This window comes from Danio aesculapii, chromosome 16 (genome assembly GCF_903798145.1).
Source record: "Danio aesculapii chromosome 16, fDanAes4.1, whole genome shotgun sequence".
Lineage (NCBI taxonomy): Eukaryota > Metazoa > Chordata > Actinopteri > Cypriniformes > Danionidae > Danio > Danio aesculapii.
The window spans coordinates 38,164,948-38,183,362 of NC_079450.1; the positions used below are offsets into that span (position 1 = coordinate 38,164,948).

The 18,415-nt window shown below is 36.7% G+C and overlaps 2 protein-coding genes across 2 annotated transcripts; both read right to left on the reverse strand.

Moving 5' to 3' along the window:
• Nucleotides 1–512: 512 nt before the first annotated feature.
• grwd1 (glutamate-rich WD repeat containing 1) lies at nucleotides 513–11,841 on the reverse strand. The gene is made up of 7 exons (XM_056474788.1): nucleotides 11,586–11,841; nucleotides 8,867–8,984; nucleotides 8,600–8,762; nucleotides 6,579–6,789; nucleotides 4,800–4,942; nucleotides 4,521–4,712; nucleotides 513–1,139 (listed from the first exon to the last, which is right to left on the reverse strand). The coding sequence occupies exons 1-7, from the start codon at nucleotides 11,800–11,802 to the stop codon at nucleotides 831–833; spliced, it is 1,353 nt and encodes a 450-aa protein (XP_056330763.1). The 5' UTR covers nucleotides 11,803–11,841; the 3' UTR covers nucleotides 513–830.
• A 1,041-nt stretch (nucleotides 11,842–12,882) lies between these two features.
• On the reverse strand, nucleotides 12,883–17,828 carry zgc:174888 (uncharacterized protein LOC558116 homolog). The gene is made up of 5 exons (XM_056476004.1): nucleotides 17,194–17,828; nucleotides 16,906–17,018; nucleotides 16,671–16,739; nucleotides 14,126–14,257; nucleotides 12,883–13,980 (listed from the first exon to the last, which is right to left on the reverse strand). The coding sequence occupies exons 1-5, from the start codon at nucleotides 17,204–17,206 to the stop codon at nucleotides 13,627–13,629; spliced, it is 681 nt and encodes a 226-aa protein (XP_056331979.1). The 5' UTR covers nucleotides 17,207–17,828; the 3' UTR covers nucleotides 12,883–13,626.
• Nucleotides 17,829–18,415: the final 587 nt, after the last annotated feature.

Here is an 18,415-nt window from a genome sequence, read left to right on the forward strand (position 1 = left end):
GACATTTAAAGGCTTAACTAGGTTAATTAAGTTAGGGTAGGTTAGGGTAATTAGGCAAGTTATTGTAAAACGATGGTTTGTTCTGTAGACTATTGAAAAAATATATAGCTTAAAGGGGCTAATAATTTTGACCTTAAAATGGTTTTAAAAAATTTAAAACTGCTTTTATTGTAGCCGAAATAAAACAAATAAGACTTCCTCCAGAAGAAAAAATATTATCAGACATACTGTGAAAATTTACTTGCTCTGTTAAACATCATTTGGGAAATATTTAAAAAGAAAAAAAAATTTATATATATATATATTGTTTTTTTTTTTTGTTTTTTTTTTACAAAATTCTGTGCAGAAACAGTAAAAAAAAAAAAGGTTTGCAGGTTCTGTCTGGTGCTTTGAGACCTCAAATACAACTGTATCAAGTATGATACAAAGCATAAGCACCCATATGGATCTATTTTCTTTCATAGTTTAACTGAGAATCATTAAATCAGGATACTCAATTTAAAAAGGTCTCATTTCATAAATATGTTGGTTTTATCATTTATAAACAAAGCCAATACAAAACCGCCAGACTTGTGGATGATTCAGAATGCTCTTTTAACAGGCACCATTTAGTAATTAAGCATGCAATGACATCATTACAGCCTCAAGGAGTGGAAGAAATTTGGTTTCGAGGAGAAATGAACAAATGCATATGAGTCACGCATACCTAAATATTCCGCTCATCCATCTATATACACTTAAAATGGCACACCTGCACACTCTTTCTGCCTGAAAAAAACAACAGGCCAATCTCTCTCTCTCTCTCTCTCTCATTTATCAACAAACACACTCTACACAGAAATAGTTCTGAAGATGTTGAATCCCGACAGCGCAGTGGAAATGAGGACTCCGGGAATCTGCGGGTGCCAATGGAGCTCCTTCACTTCTTTCTGGCCCTGGTGAAGGAACAGTAGCTGTGGCGGCAGCTGTTTTACACCCTCTGCCTGTCCTCCCATGTCACATGACTCCACCGACAAATCCCATTGGCTGATGACATCATCAGCTCCAGAGGCGGCAAACACACTGGAGTCAACAGGGCTCCACTGCACTGATGTTACTGGTGCACTGTGCTGCTTAAAACTGGCCACCGGACGTCCAGACTGAGAAAAATCAACATAACAGTGACCCGTTAATAAATGCAGAAATAATGGCACATACCAATGAATGTTCCAGTTCAAATAATTAGGTTGCGTTTCTTTTTTTTTTACATTTGAAATTGTTAAATATCTTCTGTACCATTTTAGGTGGCATCACTATTTGCAATGAATACTGTTCTTTCTGCAACAAAATACTATTAAATAAATACATTAGGCAGCACAAATGTTTTCAAGATATATGATAATAAACAAAAGCTTCCCGAGTAACACATTAGCATATTATTGCACTATAGGAATATATGCCATTTGAAAATACTATAAAAAATAGTGTTGTTTTAAATTGTTATAATTTAATAATAATGTATTACTGCTTTACTGTATTATTAAATACAGTTCAGGGAGGCAGACTTAAAAAAATAAAAAAAATTAATAAATATAAATTAAAAAATTGCAAATATCTTTATCCCAAATTTTATTCCACTGATGGCATGGATTTTCTGATGGATGGAGTAACACACATCCTTTCTTATATCTTTGTGGCTATTAATAAAGTTGAATCTTTTAGGGGCCTAGACTATATGGTGACCTTAGTGTCATCCTGCTTCAAAGTGAAACTGGAATAAACATGTGTCATTGCTTTTTCTGTATGTCAAATGATTGGTTTCCTCAGGATCTACCCAGCCAGGTCAGAACTCTTGAGTAGACTGGACTCTTGAAGAATTGGAAACAACTGTTCATATTGTTATTTGCAATGTGTTCATTATATATATAGTGATATTTGTCATTTTAAGTGTTAAATCTTTTAAAGTTAATTCCTTTGTATGTAAGCTGCCAGTTTGGATGTAGATTATACCAGTTTTTAACCAGTTTTGATAAAGTCGGCTGAGAGTACACTCTGCTTTGGGTAAGAGACAGATTGTACTTTGAGAGTGCGTGTGTGCTTATTCGATTGTGGATCTTTTCACAGGTCTGGGGTCAGCTCTGAACAACCTAGTGGTTGTCTGACGTTTGCATGCTTGAGATATTGAGATATCATTTAGGGGTTCGTTCTTTGTACCTCGCCTAAATGATCCAAGATGATTTGACTTTTTAAGCAGGGGGTCTTTTTAAGTGACTTTTGGATTTTTTAAGCTTGATAACTGATCTCTTGGTAATTTGGTTCTTCAAACAAGTTCGCGAATCAGATTCAAATGTCTGGATGAACTGATCTGAGAACGCTGCGTGTGTTGTGAAGGACGGATCTACCGATCCTCGTAATCATGATCAGCAAAGCAATGATTGGCCAACTGCACAGCAGCGTAATGACATCATCTGATTAATATTCAATTATCCATGTGAGCAAAATACACAATAACTGTCCACATTAGTTGTGGGCTGCAGGCTTTACACTTTCATGTGTCAAGAACATTTATCAATTTATTTAGTTGTACATTTAGAGCGGATTAATCGTAATAACTGGCTGTTTAAATTAATTTTGCATCAAAAAAAGCATTTTGATATTGGTGAAGGTGTCTGAAACTTTTGCGAAGCATCAAATCATAGGCTACTATCGGTCTCATCATATGAATGACTGCATAAATTATTATTCCTTTTAAAAAACAAACAAAAAAAACAACAGTTGATTGTGCATGTTCTCTATTATCATAGACAAATAGTGCTAAAGCTGGATTGGTACCTTAAAATAGTACGCGTTTGTATCTAAATGGTCCATTTTGATAAATGTTCTCTTTGAAGCCCTTGGGAAGAACCACCCCATGACAGTTTTTGTACTTTTATTTTGGAGTTTAACCATTTTTAAACTATTTTACTATTTTCCCAAGTGTATATAGGTTACTACTGTAAAGGCCGTCACACACCGGATGCGCCACGACACGGCGTGCACATGACAGTTGAAAGTGTCGCACACCAGACGCACACATTCGCATGCTATTTTAAACAAAACGATTCAGATGGCACTCTGTGGCGTGGCAGAAAAATGAACAGCGTCCTGAGTCACGGCTGGGCCTTGCAGACTTGCAGCGCCGGTTTGTGTACCATGATAGCACCCTATGTTTAGAATTCTGAAATGCATGGCGCTGCGTGGTGCGCCGCCGAGGAGCACTTCTGGTGTGTGTGACCCCCTTAAGAAAATATCAGCATTCAGTACATACTTTCAGTTTTACCTCTGCTTGAAACGAGCCGATCTAATCCTGTTTATGTGAAATGAGCATGCTTCCGAGCAGGTTTGAGCTACCAGAACTGTTGCTATGACAACAACTCCGGGATGAGTATTGAAGAACGAATTGATCCTGGATCGTGTCAAATTGTCAATAACCAAATCCAGCTAATTGAGTAATCCAGGTACGAAGAACGGACCCCAGAATTGTATGTGTAACCCCACCGGTTCTACACCACCCAGCCTACTCTCAGCAGGGATCGAACCGGTGACTTTCTGTATGGGAGTCAGTTGCTCTACCAAGGAGGCTAAAGGTTTACCTGCACAGCACTTCACTTTCAGGTTAGAACACCTATATGTGTGACGCAGTAAATGACGATATATAAGAGTATAATCATTGATGTTTTATGATTGTAAACAGATTTAATCTGATGCCGGCTCTTCTTCATCAGACTGGTCATTTTTGGGTTCAAACTGTAAAATATTCCTACACCACAATAATTTTAAAATTAAAATACTTATTTAATACAACTATATATACTAAAAATGCTTTTTTGTTTAAATACTTACTTGATATGCTCTGAAATAACTAATATCTTAAAGGTTTTTGTGGGACTACCTAACTGTTTTATGTTCAATTCACTTTAATTTGTAAAAGCTAATAAGTTAACTTAATTCCTTCATGTTGCCCCAACACAAATCATTTGTGTGGAAGCCAGCATTTTTACAGTGTAAGCACATTTTTAACATCCCGGCTTTACAGCATTTTTGCCAGTTCTGTTGTTTGCAAGTAAGCAAATGTCAGATGTCTTGAAACAACATACTTTACAAACAAATTACACAAAGACAGCCTCTTTATGTGTTCCCTAACTCGCTTCTTTCACTTAAAGGAAAAATTAATCTGAAAATGAGAATTCTGTCCTCATTTACCCACCAAGGTCATCTTCTAAACTAGTCTGAGTTTCTTCTGTTGAACACAAAAGGAGATGTTTTGAAGAATGTTGGAAACTTAACAATTAAGAAAGAAAAACAAACAGCATGGGACAGCACAAGTTTCCAACATTCTTCAACAGGTGTGTTCAACAGCACAAGGGGAAAAAACCCTCAAGTTCGGAACAACTCAAGGGTGAGTAAATGAGGACAGAGTTTAAATTGAAGCGAACTATTCCTTTAAACTGGAAAACAAAACAAAAACAACAAGATATTTGTTTCCCGTCGCTTGTGCTCACCTGAAACTGCCTTAAATCCCAGACTTTGAGGAGGCCATCGTCTCCTCCGGACAATATAAACGGTTCAGTCCGGTTCCAGCTGATTACATTGACATCTGAAGAATGAGCCTCATTGGCTGAAAGCATGGAATTGGGGGGTGCTCTGATGTCCCATATGCGAATGGACTGATCCACTGAACATGATGCAAAGACCTGGAGAGACAGTGAAGCATTAATTTATCCATGACATCCACTTCTTCAATTCAAAAAATGAATATGGTTCTCTTTAGAATGGCACACCGTGGCTTCAGTAGGAGACCACTGCAGGTCCTCAACAGATTTGCTGTGTGAGCTGAAAGGCCGCTGGTCTATTTTCCATGTACCGCCCTCCTGTGGCTCCCAGACATGAATGTTCTTCTTACAGTCGCCGCTCACCATGCGTCCTGAGGTAAGCAAACATGAAATGACTCAGTAAGTCAGATTCTAAAGCAGCAGTCCTAATAATCTAGACACCTTATTACCCATTCATAAATGTCATTCTTCTGTTAAACACAAAACAAGATATTCCGAAGAACGTTGGGAAAAAGAAGCCATTGAAATCCACTATTGGAAGTTACTTGCCGTTTTTTCCAAACATTCTACAGTATATCATCTTTTGTGTTAAACAGAAAAAAATAAGCTCAAACAGGTTTGGAACCAGTCGAACAATAAACAAAACAATGATTTTGCCCAAAAGGTTCTCTAAGATGCTTTAGGGCAGTGGTTCTTAAACTTTTTTCACCAAGTACCACCTCAGAAAAAAAATGTCTCTCCAAGTACCACCATAATGACCAGTGTTGAAATACAGAAGCGTAGTAGGCCTAATTAAGCAGCTACAGCACTGCACTGTTCAAAAATCAGGCAAATTAATTACTATTATTAAGAATATGTATTATTATCAGCTACTTTACTTAACATTAAAAATAGCTTGAACATGAACTGCTTGCAGACAAAAAAAAAAAAACCCAACAAAACTTCACCGTTTTAATTAAAATGCGTGTTCAAAAGTTAATTAAAAATGGCACTGTTATTAAAAAGTTAAAAGAAAAGTGATGTACTTGTAAAGTATTAATGTATAGTAGCTTATTCCTCAAAACCTGGAAATGTTTCACTATATTCTACCTCTGAGCTTCAAGCATGGCAAAGTTGCTTGAGTCTACGCTCTGTATCTCGCACCATTTGAATCACGTCCAAATTAAATTAGCTTAAATCTGAGGTAACAAACTAAACAAGTCAGGCTGCTTTACAAAACAAATAAGTTTATATATCGAAAAGACGCATTATTTTACACAACTACGAGCACACATTTTAACACATTTGTAATAATTATTTTACCAATGATGTAGCATGGGGAAATCCCTGCAGTAACTGAAATGCCAACACAACAGGACTGGTCTGCAGAAGGGCTTCTCTAGCATGCATCTGTGCTCCACAAAAAGTGTGTTCAATTTAATCTTTTATTATTTAGCAATACCACTAGCAGGAAGCCCTCGTACCACAGTACCACAGTATGAGAACCACAGCTTTAGGGTCAATCATTTTCCTGTGCATCCATGTAAAAGAGCTTTGACTCAATCCAAGTTGTATAAAGTACTATAGAAGAAAAAGTGAAAAAGTAAAACTTGTGTGGCAACAAAAATGCATAGTAAGGTGCAAACTAGTCCTGAAAGATTTTGATTGATCAAAATAAAGGTGAGAATTGAAAAAAAAAAACAACAACAACAAAAATATGTTCCACTAAGCCTATAGCATCCACACAGCTACAGTTGAAAGAAATTGTCTTTGGGACAATTGTTTTATGTTCAATCCACTTAATTTAGTTAAAGCTAAGTTTACTTAATTCCTTCATGTGGTCCTTGCACAAATCGATTGTGTGGAACCCAGCATTTTTTACAATGTAACCCAATGAAGCCTTTTCATTTTATGTACACAACATGGACAAAGAAATTAAACGTCATCATTTTTTGACCAATGACTTCATCTTTCTAAAAATGTTTATGTCAAAACTGAAAACTATTTTCCACAATCCACGTAACTCACCTGGCACCTTGGGTGACCAATCAACGGCAAATCCTTCTGACATATGACCAGCAAAACTAAAAAGGGGCGTGGCTTCCTTCTCCTGCTTGATGAAGGCCGACATCGCAGTTGAATTATGCACTGCTTCAAGTTGTAGTCGAAGGTCAAAAATCTCCACCTGGCCTTTCTCCGACCACACCGCTGCTAATGTCTGTTCCCCTCGCTGGGTGACCTGTTCAAGTATCAACGGATGATGTTTAAGTAAACTACATAGGACAAAGCTACCGACTTGGCTAACATTTGATTCTGAAATTTAAAAAAGGTCTTGACTATTTACTCATAGCATATTCCATTGCTAAGCAACACTTTCCAGTGACCAGCATTAACAAATCCCAGTCTATAACCTAGCTCTGATAAAAGATTTATTGATTAAAAAATAAAAGTCATTGGCTGTCTGAGGTAACTAGCCTAACATTATAACTGAAATGTGTTTAATACACATTTCATGACCGCTTTGTTCCCTAGTTGTTCACATCTTTATTTGAAATAAAAACTTGAGTAACATTTCGGTCAGCATTTCACTCGTATATCTGCTCACAGATAAATCTTCTGATAGACGCAGCTTTCAAACGCTCCAGTGACAGAAGACTTTTGACTAGGACCACACAATTAATCAAAATTAAACTGATAAAAAGCCGCGACTGTCAGACACATCTAGGCAGGGAAGCAGAGAATGGTATAAACAGAGGTCGGAGCCAGCTCCAAATTGACTGGTCAGCTCTGAGCGAGTGGGACTTGAGCTCAAAGTGCGCTGCACACACCTCCTGGAGTTTAAAATTATTTGATGGCTTGTACACAACACGGAGTCCAACCTTTCGTGTTTTATGAATTTATGAACACCTACCTAGGCCTGTCATAATAATCGATATATCGACTTATCATACAACACTTGGAGATGACCTCAATCTTTACCGTTGAAAAATATAACTGAAATGATGGTTAGATCTAGCTAAAATGAATTGCATCTCATGTTTAACCACTATAGAGACATGCACCAGAGTCAGCGGTAGATTTCAGAAGCAGTAGCTTAGGTGAGACTGTTCTCAGTGGGTTTATGAGCACTGAATACTCCTGACTCACCGGGACTCTTCATTTTAAGTGAATTGAAGATCATATTCAGTTTACTATTAAATACTTTTAACAAAAATTTTGTAATGAATAATTTGGTGGTTCATTCCGCTGTGCGACCTCTGAACTGAGACTAAGCCGAAGGAAATTGAATGAATAAATTAAAAGTCGTGCTATGCACAATCAAATCGAGTTTCAGACTAGCGTTTATGAATATTAACCTGCAAATATTATTTTTTTTGTTCCCAGTAAATTTACAAACAACGTAAGACCCATTTTACAATGACATTTACGTTCTACCTCACCTGTCAAAGTATATAATAGGACATTTACCTATTAGGCCATTTAATAGTCTATTTAATAGGACATTTATCTTTTTAACATCGAATTATAAAACTTAAATGACCTTAAGAATGTCAAGTGTTTATTTGCATTATTATGCTGTTAAATAATCAGTGGCATAAAATGACAATATTAATCGCAACAATTTCTGTGACAATATATCGCACAACAAAAAATTATTATCGCGAGAGACTTTAAGACAGGATTGTCCAAACTTGGTCCTGGAGGGCCGGTGTCCTGCAAACTTTAGTTCCAACCCCATCAAACACAACTGGGCTAGCTAATCAAACTCCTACTAGGTTTTCTAGAAACATTCATGCAGGTGTGTTGAGGCAAGTTGGAGCTAAAATCTGCAGGACCGAGTTTGGACACCCCTGCCTTAAGACTTGCTGATGATTGCAGTACCAGCTTTATCTAGGAACTGGACACACAAATCACCTTAGACTAATTAATCTACTTTTGAGTGGACTGTTAATTTCTGACATACTGCTAAAACCTTAGAAAATATGTACATTATTACAAAACTATAATGAACCGAAACATGAGTAAATTATAAAAGCACCCAGACTTACTCTGACTCTGTTGATGCCTCCATAATGTGGCATCATGGCCAGCTCCAACTGTGGTTTCTTATCTTCGTCTTCTTCATCTTCATCACTTTCTTCATCACTGCTTTCGTCTTCATCTCTTTTTTTCTCAGTTCCCTGAAGGTTGTACATGCGCATGACAATAAGCCTGAATAGAGATTGAGAAAACGTTATTATCTCTGGGTCCTGGATGGGGAAGCCAAACATCAAAATCTTATATTGAAAATAATAAAAGTGGTGCTGTGAGTTGACCTGTTACTCAGTGCAGTGTCTGCCTGTGTTCCAGCACACAGCACCATAGAGAGAGGAAACTGCTCTCTCCCGTCTCCTTCTCCATCACGCACTACATCAAAACTCAAACATGGAGCACCTGCAGAAGACAGACAAGTTCACCTATTATATGGGAGCTTCACAAGAAAACAAAATCAACACACATTGTTATGAAGTTGTTGTGTTCAGAAGTTAAAGTTGATTCTCATGAAACTTACTTTTGCATGACTTTGTTTTACTGCATTTTATGCAGCTTTTAGTATAAAAATAAATGACTACTATACTACTAATAAAAATTGTTTATCTGTAAGGTTTTACTGTACGATACTTGGGATTGGAGAGGATTATCATCAATGGACATAATAAATGTATTACTTTATAATAGAGCTGCCCGATATTGGAAAAAACTGACACTGATATTTGTTTTTTTGTGATATACATTGTGATATGAATATAGTTTCACATAAGATGATCTAAATGACTTCACTTGAAATGAATTCATACATCTGCATAAAACAAAATTAACAATTTGCAAGCATAGATGAATAAAAGAGAAAATAGATTTTAAAAATGTTTTGTGGTTTTCTGTGGAGTCTAACATAAATTCGCCATTAATCAAACATATTGTCTAATTGTATAAACAATTAAATACAATTTAATCATTGTTAAACTGAACTTCTTGGTTTAAGTTTGCTTGATATCTTAGTCACAGTTCCTTACAACATATCCAAATAAAGATTTTTCACTCTAGGGTGCTACACAAACATGTTCTGAAAGGTGGTTCCTGGTCATTATAACCACAACTCAACATTGCAAATCCTGCGATGTGACTATTGCAGATGTGCACATTGCGATATCGATGCTAAAATGATATATTGTGCAGCCCTACTTCATAATAGAGCAATTGCAGCGTTATGGATGTGACATTTGCAGTAAAAACTCAAAACATAAAAACATAATATACAGAGAAAGTACATGTTAACATGTTGAAACATCTGTTTATATTTTCCAAAGCAACTAATCACAGACTTATGGGATCAATCTGTAATCTTTTTTATACTTTAAATTAGGAAAATAAATGCGTCATAAGGATGTGACTAAAAAAAGTCTGTGAGTTTACAGTAGACAACACTTTGTAGAAATTCTGTGAATTAAACTGCACAATCCAAAAGAAATAATGCTGATCAAAATAATAAGTGTTGGCTCTATAGAAAAAAACATGATTGATTTAATTTTATTTGACATTTTTGCATTCATGAGGGAAAAAAGCTTCATTTTGGATGTGATGTCTATCCGTTCCGGATGTGAAATTGCCACTTGTGTGACTTTGGTAAATCAAATATTATCAGGGTTCATACGGTCATGAAAAACCTATAAAAGTCATGGAATTTTAACATGGCATTTTCCAGACCTGGAAAAGTTTTGGAAAAACAGAAAAACCCACAAATGTTTGGAAAAGTCATGGAAAACAAATATCTTTATCCTTGAATAGAGGTTTTAGTTGCCTTGACTTCTATTCTGTCCTTGGCCAATCACATACTCTCACAGTAGTGTGGTGTAAGCATTATCGAAATTAATTTTACATAGATAGAAATACAAATTGAAACTAAATAGATTGCTGCGTGTCTTACGATATGCTATAATAAATTTGAGCACGCATTGTTTTTCTTTTACCACGGATATGTAAACTTGAAAATCTTGAAAAAATCATGGAAAAGTCATAAAATTTTAGTAGTAAAAATGTGTATGAACCCTGTATAATTGTTTGAGAAAATTGATAGAGACATTTTTGATTATTTTTACAGTCCTGTAAAATACAAGCTTACACACACACACACACACACACACACACACACAAAATTTAGAAAGGGTTTCAATATTTTGATAAAAAAAAAAAAAATCATGGCAAGGGTGTAAAACAAAATTAATAATAGTATCAACAACAATAATAACAAGTCAGAAGTGTGAAAATTCTTTTTTATTATGTTTATTATTATGGTTAGAGTTGAGAGATCAGTGATATATGAACAGCGTTAAGTTTTGTTATTAAAATTTACCAACTATATTTCACCTTTAACATAGCTAACATTACTAAAATAAATGACAAACGTACATAAAATAGTTAATTATCAAAACCTTTCAACTGTACCTCACAATTCTAAGGAGAAACAGTGTGAGATATAATTATTAATACAGTGGTAATAACAACAACAGGTAAATGGTCCTGAAAACAGTCCTTCAAAATAAACAAATTTACAATAATAATAACAATAATAATAATAATAATAATAATAATAATATCAATAACAATATTAATACAAATTGTGAAAACAATTTAACAATACAAAATGCTGTAATGCATCTATCAACACAATTTTCTGTACACATCCTTTGGAATGACATGATCAGACTTTTTTTTTAATCTAAGATTTTTTTTTAAGTACTATGGCAGCAGTACCATATTGTAATAGTATGTGTATGTAATAAAAATATCGTGGTTAAAATAATAATTAACGTTACTTAAGTATTTCAAATAATAAACAAACATGTTTTGCCATCCTACTTTTTCTTTTTATTTATTTATTTATTTATTTTTGTGGAATTATGCAATATACAACCCTCATGCAAACATTAACAACCCTGCACATAAATACATCGTGCATGTTTATATTTGGTGGAAACCTATAAGGCAGAGACTGACCGGTCTGGCATTCGTGATACATGCGGTAAGCGGAGTGGTCCATCTCGAGCTCTTCTCCCGGTTGAAGCGGCTGCAGACCGGGCACAAACACTTTCTCCTGCCCGTCCCCGTTCTGTTCTTCTCCTTCCATGTCATCCTCGTCGCTTCCACTCGCCTCCATGTCCTCAAACTCATCCTCCTCCTCCTGTGGCAACGTGTGTTCGTCGGACGCGGACATTTTGAGAGAACGGCGGATTTCCGCTTCACGCCACGTGGTTTAAAGCGCTCGTTTGACGGTGAGTCCTGTACAGACTTGGAAAGATCCCAAGCCACTGAGTTTGCGGGAAATGTTGCCCTAGAATCTTTTCCAGCAATCACCTTTCGCACTTATATTGTCTTGAGCATGTAAGCTTGTAAAAATCTGTGCGTGGAGTATTTGCAGGCCTGACTTGATAATATGTATTGACTACAAATGAAATAAGAATAATATTTGTACATTATCATTATTAGATTTTATTATATTATGGCATTTATTAATTAATTTATGGCATTTATTAAAATAAAAAGTTTTATTACATCTATTACATCTTTTAATGTAATTTAATGCCATTTAATAATACATAAAAAGTATGTAAAAAGTATATGTTAACTAAAATCTGTAAATAAATTGTGTGTGTTTGTGTGTGTGTGTGTGTGTGTGTGTGTGTGTGTGTGTGTGTGTGTGTGTGTGTGTGTGTGTGTGTGTGTGTGTGTGTGTGTGTGTGTGGTTTAAGCTGTTACAGAGGCTTGGTCTGCTAGTTTTCATGTGGTTTGACTAAATTGTGCTAATACATAACACATGTACATTTGTACATAACAAGCCCTGCAAATTTAGGAACAAAAGTAATGTGTTTTCAACAATAAAATTTCATTTATTGTTTGCTGACTGGACAATTGTCTTACAAAAAAGTAACCCGTTTAGCCATGGTGTTTGTAAATTGACTGCAATTTACTGCATTTTATTCTACAAATGATAATAATACCACCAAAAATATGGTTACACTTTTGGTATAGGCTAATAAAAAAAGATTAGGGTTGTGTTTTATGCATGTTTTTGTGATGTCCCAGCTGTAGCTGTAGGCTATACTGTGGCAAGACTGCAAAATTGTGTGAACAAAAGGTCTCTGTGGCGTCTTGTTGTTTGTACCATCATCTGCAAGTCCCTCCATCCATCTGCCACTAGAGAAAGTCCTCATACACAATCCACTCTGACAAACAAAAGTGCATAGTCTGGATCAAAAACAACTGTGATCAATATTCAGCTCATGCACACACTGCGTTCACTTTTAAGAATTTATTTATGTATAAAAATCTACAGGTAAAAACAGACAACACATGTACATCAACAACAGACGGATTGTTAAATTCGTTTGAGTAAAACGGGTTTGTAGTAGTAACCTTCTCTACAGGGATACTTGTAAACATGACTTTTGTAACCTTTTTCTTTTCATTTCACAAAGCAGCCTGCAAAAGCTGACATTGGTGCTGTGGTTCCTATGCTACAGTTTTACAGTTTCATATGGCTTGAATTTACTGTAGTATATAAGTTTTGTTGTTTCCTCTTAAACACTGAGCGATAAGCGGATACTTTTGGCTTCATGTATAGTTCGCTTTTTCACTACATTCATTGTTAAAACATTCAGTCGACAGGTTTTACCTGAAATATTACGAATGACACATAATTCACAATTCAGAAACACTTGGAAATGATAGATACAATCAGTGCAGACGTGATGCAGAAAAAAAAAACACACGAGCGTGAAAAGTACAGGTAAAATTGACCATCATATTGGACATGTCTGTTTGCAAATCCTCCCTTTTCCACAGAGATGGATCCATAACCGCATCCAAAAGTTGAGACACTGTATCCAGAATTCTCATGCAAGTGCTAAGCCTTTTTAGCAGTGTAAAGTGAATTAGCTTCCAAACTGAATCGAGAAGACATACACATCAGCTGTCCTTTCAAAGTGAAGCCTCCTTCTGGATAAATTTTGTGGCACATTTAAAACTGATTTCTCGACTTTCACCAGATCAGTCTTAATGTTATCCACAGAACAGATACAGTCCAGTGAGAGAAACTTGGAGAACGTGACTCTGCATAGGCGTTGGTCGGATCGTGGTGAATTTTACTAGTCTTTCCTTCTTTCAGAGGCCGCTGCTCATCCACCGTTTCGTGATTCTCCACTTTCTCTTCCTCCTCTAACGCCGGATTTACTTGAACAGCTTCACTTGGTGTGGGGAAGATACAGGGATGCTCTCCGAAAGCACAATCCAAATTGAGCCATCGTGTGAAGAGGGATGAGGTTGAGAAGAGAAGACCTTCAGGTGATGACTCAACAGATGGGAAAGCAGAGAGATCTGGACGTTCCAGGATTTTCTGTTTACAAAAGATTACAAGTAACATTGAGTACAAGATTTCTCAATAATGAAAAGTTTATTGCTACAGCATATGGAAATCTGCTATGGTTATGGGAGGATAAAAGCGGAATACAAATGTGCATAGAATTTATATATGACAGTACCTCTTTTGCTATGTTGTCCAATGTGTGTGTCAGCTCGCTGATGAACGCGTATTTGAGGTGAACTCTGTTGAGGTGCTGGAGGAGCTGAAGCCAGGAATGTGACAGGATTGCAGCAGCACTGAACACACAACACTACACTCACACACAGACAGACACATAAACTCAAAATTAGGGCTCTGTATTTGATAAAGTTTATAAAAACAGTCGGCGCCGTGTTGGCGCAGTAGGTAGTGCTGTCGCCTCACAGCAAGAAGTTCGCTGGTTCGAGCCTCGGCTGGGTCAGTTGGCGTTTCTGTGTGGAGTTTGCATGTTCTCCCTACGTTTGCGTGGGTTTCCTCCGGGTACAGCGGTTTCCCTCAGTTCAAAGACATGCGGTACAGGTAAATTGGGTAGGCTAAATTGACCGTAGTGTATGAGTGTGAATGAGTGTGTTTGGATGTTTCCCAGAGATGGGTTGCAGCTGGAAGGGCATCCGCTGCGTAAAACATATGCTGGATAAGTTGGTGGTTCATTCCGCTGGGGCGACCCCAGATTAATAAACGGACTAAGCCAAAAAGAAAATGAATGAATGAATAAAAACAGTCAAGGTGAGAAAAATGGGTCAGTGACAAATACAGGAGATTATTCAGTCATTCATCTTCCTTCGGCTTAGTCTCTTTATTCATCAGCGGTCGCCACAGCGGAATATACCGCCAACTTATACAGCATATGTTTTACACAGCAGATGCCCTTTCAGCTGCAACCCAGTACTGAAAAACATTCATGCACACTCATTCACATACACACACTACAGCCAATTTATTTTATTCAATTCACCTATACCGCATGTCTTTGGACTGTGGGGGAAACCACGCAAACACGGGGAGAACATGCAAACTCAGAAATGCCAACTGGCCCAGTCGGGGATCAAACCAGTGACCTTCTTGCTGTGAGGCGAAAGTGCAAACCACTGAGCACCTGTGTCGCCCCTACAAGAGATTACAACTTTAAAAACATCCTTGTTGAAGAAATTGTATTATGCATCTGTGAAAATATTTGTAAAATTTCTATAAATTATTTTACTTTAATGACTCAAAATAACAAAGAAAATTAAATGTGGGGTTACAATTTATTGCATAATACTTATATTCTTGTCATTTTGTCACCCTTCCTGCTCATCATCAGAACACAAATGAAGATATTTTGAATCAAATTGCAGAGATATGTCCACACCTTCAACTCCAGTGCTTTAACACTAGAACCGCCATGGGGTCAATTTTACCCAACACTGTTATTCAAATGTACATAACAGATCTTCAACAAAACATTCAAGCCTCTCAGTCATTGACTTTTACTAAAATTGCCTTATTTACAATTCCCAGATATTAAAAAATGTTTAGATAAAAATAGATGAAACAGTGGTACATTTACACCTAAAAGCACCAGCGTGGGTCAAATTTACCCACTATAAAAAATGCTTGTATTTATGCACTGCTTATGTTTGAAATTACTCACCAGTGACTTTTACTTTCAATTTCACTCACTGAACTATTGGTTATAATAAATGAATAAAAGTCACAATGACTAAAAGAAGGCGATTTGTAGTGTAAATGCAATGAATGATGGAAAGTCTGGAGAAATAAGTTATGCATTAGAGATTGATGGCTCAAATTTAGATATTTTAACCTACTAAAAATAATCTTGTTATCCTGAAATAATAATTTCATGAGTCTAGACACTTTTTGTTAACAGTGGTGAAAAACAGTGAAATAGAATGTTTGATTTTTTTAGCATTATCTAAACAAAATTGCTGCTGGACAAAATTTATCCGCTCTGTCTTTTAGGTATACAGCGACCTCCGGCCGTTTTAGTGTTAAAACATCCATAATTAAATCAAAAGATAAATCTACAAGAGTGACTTAATCCAGGTCTTCAGAAGAGACACAATCTTATATTCAATCACATACAGTTTCTATTTTATACACATTTAACTATAGATCGGTAAACAATGTTTACAGCGTTCAGATAGCTGTGCTTGCTTGATGCATGAGAACCAATGAGGTTCATTGTGGCACAGCATGTTTCATCCTCGCAAGAACAAGTGGTTATTTTTGAGCTTTTGCTAGTGTTTGTTTATCTCGGTTTATAATTGGATAATTATATTTGTTCATACTACAATAAGCATGTCTCTTCAGAAGATATTAATTAGGCATTTTGTTGTGAATAAACTTTCAACGAAGAGAGATAAATCTTTAATAGACATATTTGACCGCAAATAGGCCTGTGTTCATTTGTGTGCTGAGTTAAGAATTTGAATTTTACTACGAGCAAATTTTTAAATGCTTTTCTTTTCTGTAATTTGGATTAACATGCTTACACGGAATAATCCTCATTGACAACTGTTTTTGACCCTAGGCCCCAATAATTCAGAAATCTAAATACGTTTGTAAATTTTGCATGCAACTGAAGTGCATTTGTATTACACGTTTGACAAACATAGAAAAAGATCATGCAAATAAAACGTGCATCATCACGTCACTGGCCCGTGTTGAACTGTCATTCTTACCGGCTCATTGCACAGCGCGCTGTCGTTGAAATAGTGAGACACGGCGTAGTTCTTCGGGAACACTTCTGGCTGCAGAATATATATTAAAACGTCAAATTGCACATCCTTTAACTAAGCCAAAGCTCAAACCTCCGATGCATGTGCTTCTCATCGATTATCAAAACGACAGAGCAATAATAAGGTCAGTAAATCTTTCTAGCAAGCAAATAGGCATTATTAAAAATGCGAAACTTACAAATCCGGTCGTTCTTTCAATGTTTACGGAGTCCTGCAGATTTCCGATCGTCGTCTTCATAAAATCATCGCACCCACTTCCTTGAACAGTCAATATTGATAGAAGTAGCAGCACTGAAAGGCAAAGGTAAACAACGTGTGCACCACAGCGTTAAAAGCCCCAATATTATCAAACCAGACAATCATTTAATACAGTAAATATCGCAAACACCATACGCAGAGCCTGATAAAATATAAATTTTAACGTGCACATCATTTAATCGTCAATAAAGCACGCGAATCGCGTTACCTGTTGGTGACATGCTTCTACCGGCCAATGTGGGCCATATTCCCCATGTTCTTTAGAACCGAGTCCTACTGCACGACAGATTGCTGCACCAAAGTTATGGAAGAAACTCAATCTCAGTGGCTTTCCCAGCCGTCTCTTTCAATAAATCCTAACCCACGTCTCCTTTTTCTCCAACTGCTGCACTTTCTTCCCTGTTCCTCATTGACAGTTACTCTCCTTTCAGTCCCACTGGCTCAATCCCAGACAGACATTTGGAAATTCCCAATCTTCAGATGGGGAAAAAAAGATTTCTAATGGATACCAAGCTATTCCTCTGTTTCCTATGGGATTTTAGTTTCCTGTTTCTTTTACTCCTCGTGCTTTCCTTCTTCCTTTCCAGTCACCTTGCTTGGAGGCTTTGGTTTCTAGCTGGCAGGCTTGAGAGCAGAACATTTGATCCGTCCTGAAGGAGCAGAGACAGTGTGGAAGCTGTTTGCACTCTGAAAGTGAAAGTCCTGGCAGTTCAGTCTCTCTCCTCGCTCTCTTTAACGCTCTCCACCCCTTTACCTCATTTAACAGCATGCACTCCCCCTCTTTCTCTCCTCTCTTTATCAGTACTCAATGCACGGCCTTCCCGGGTTCAGTCTTAGTCATGCAGTCTGTTTTTAATTTCCCTCCTCCCCGCTCAAGCATTCACGTCTGTTGCTCCTTCGACCCCTCATCAGGGGGAAGTGATGAGTAGGCATATTGGCTTTTATGCTTGCAATAAAAAGCCATGTTTATGTAATCCATTCTTTTTCAGATTACTCATTGTCAGACATGTGATGCCTATATAAGATTAATTCAAGTATGTTGTCATTTATGTAGACAAAGCCATCAGTTTGTGGTTCAAATACAGCAGTCACATGAGAGATTGAATCAAAGAAACATTGTTCTTGTTGCATAATGTGTGCGTTTGTGTGTGTGGCTTGCAATAAAAGTGTTGGTAACACTTACAATTTCAATTTGTAGCATTAGTTAAAGGGATTGTTCACCTAAAAATAAAACAGTTACCTCACATTTACTCTCGCCCAGGTAGTTGCAAACCTTTGTAAGTTTCTGTCATTATTCTTTTTCTGTTGAACACAAAAGAAGATATTTTGAAGAATGTTGGAAACCAGAGGCAATATAGGCCAGCAATGTATAGGAAATGCACAGGAAAGACAAATTAAAGGTACAGTTTACTTAAAATTACAATTCTGTT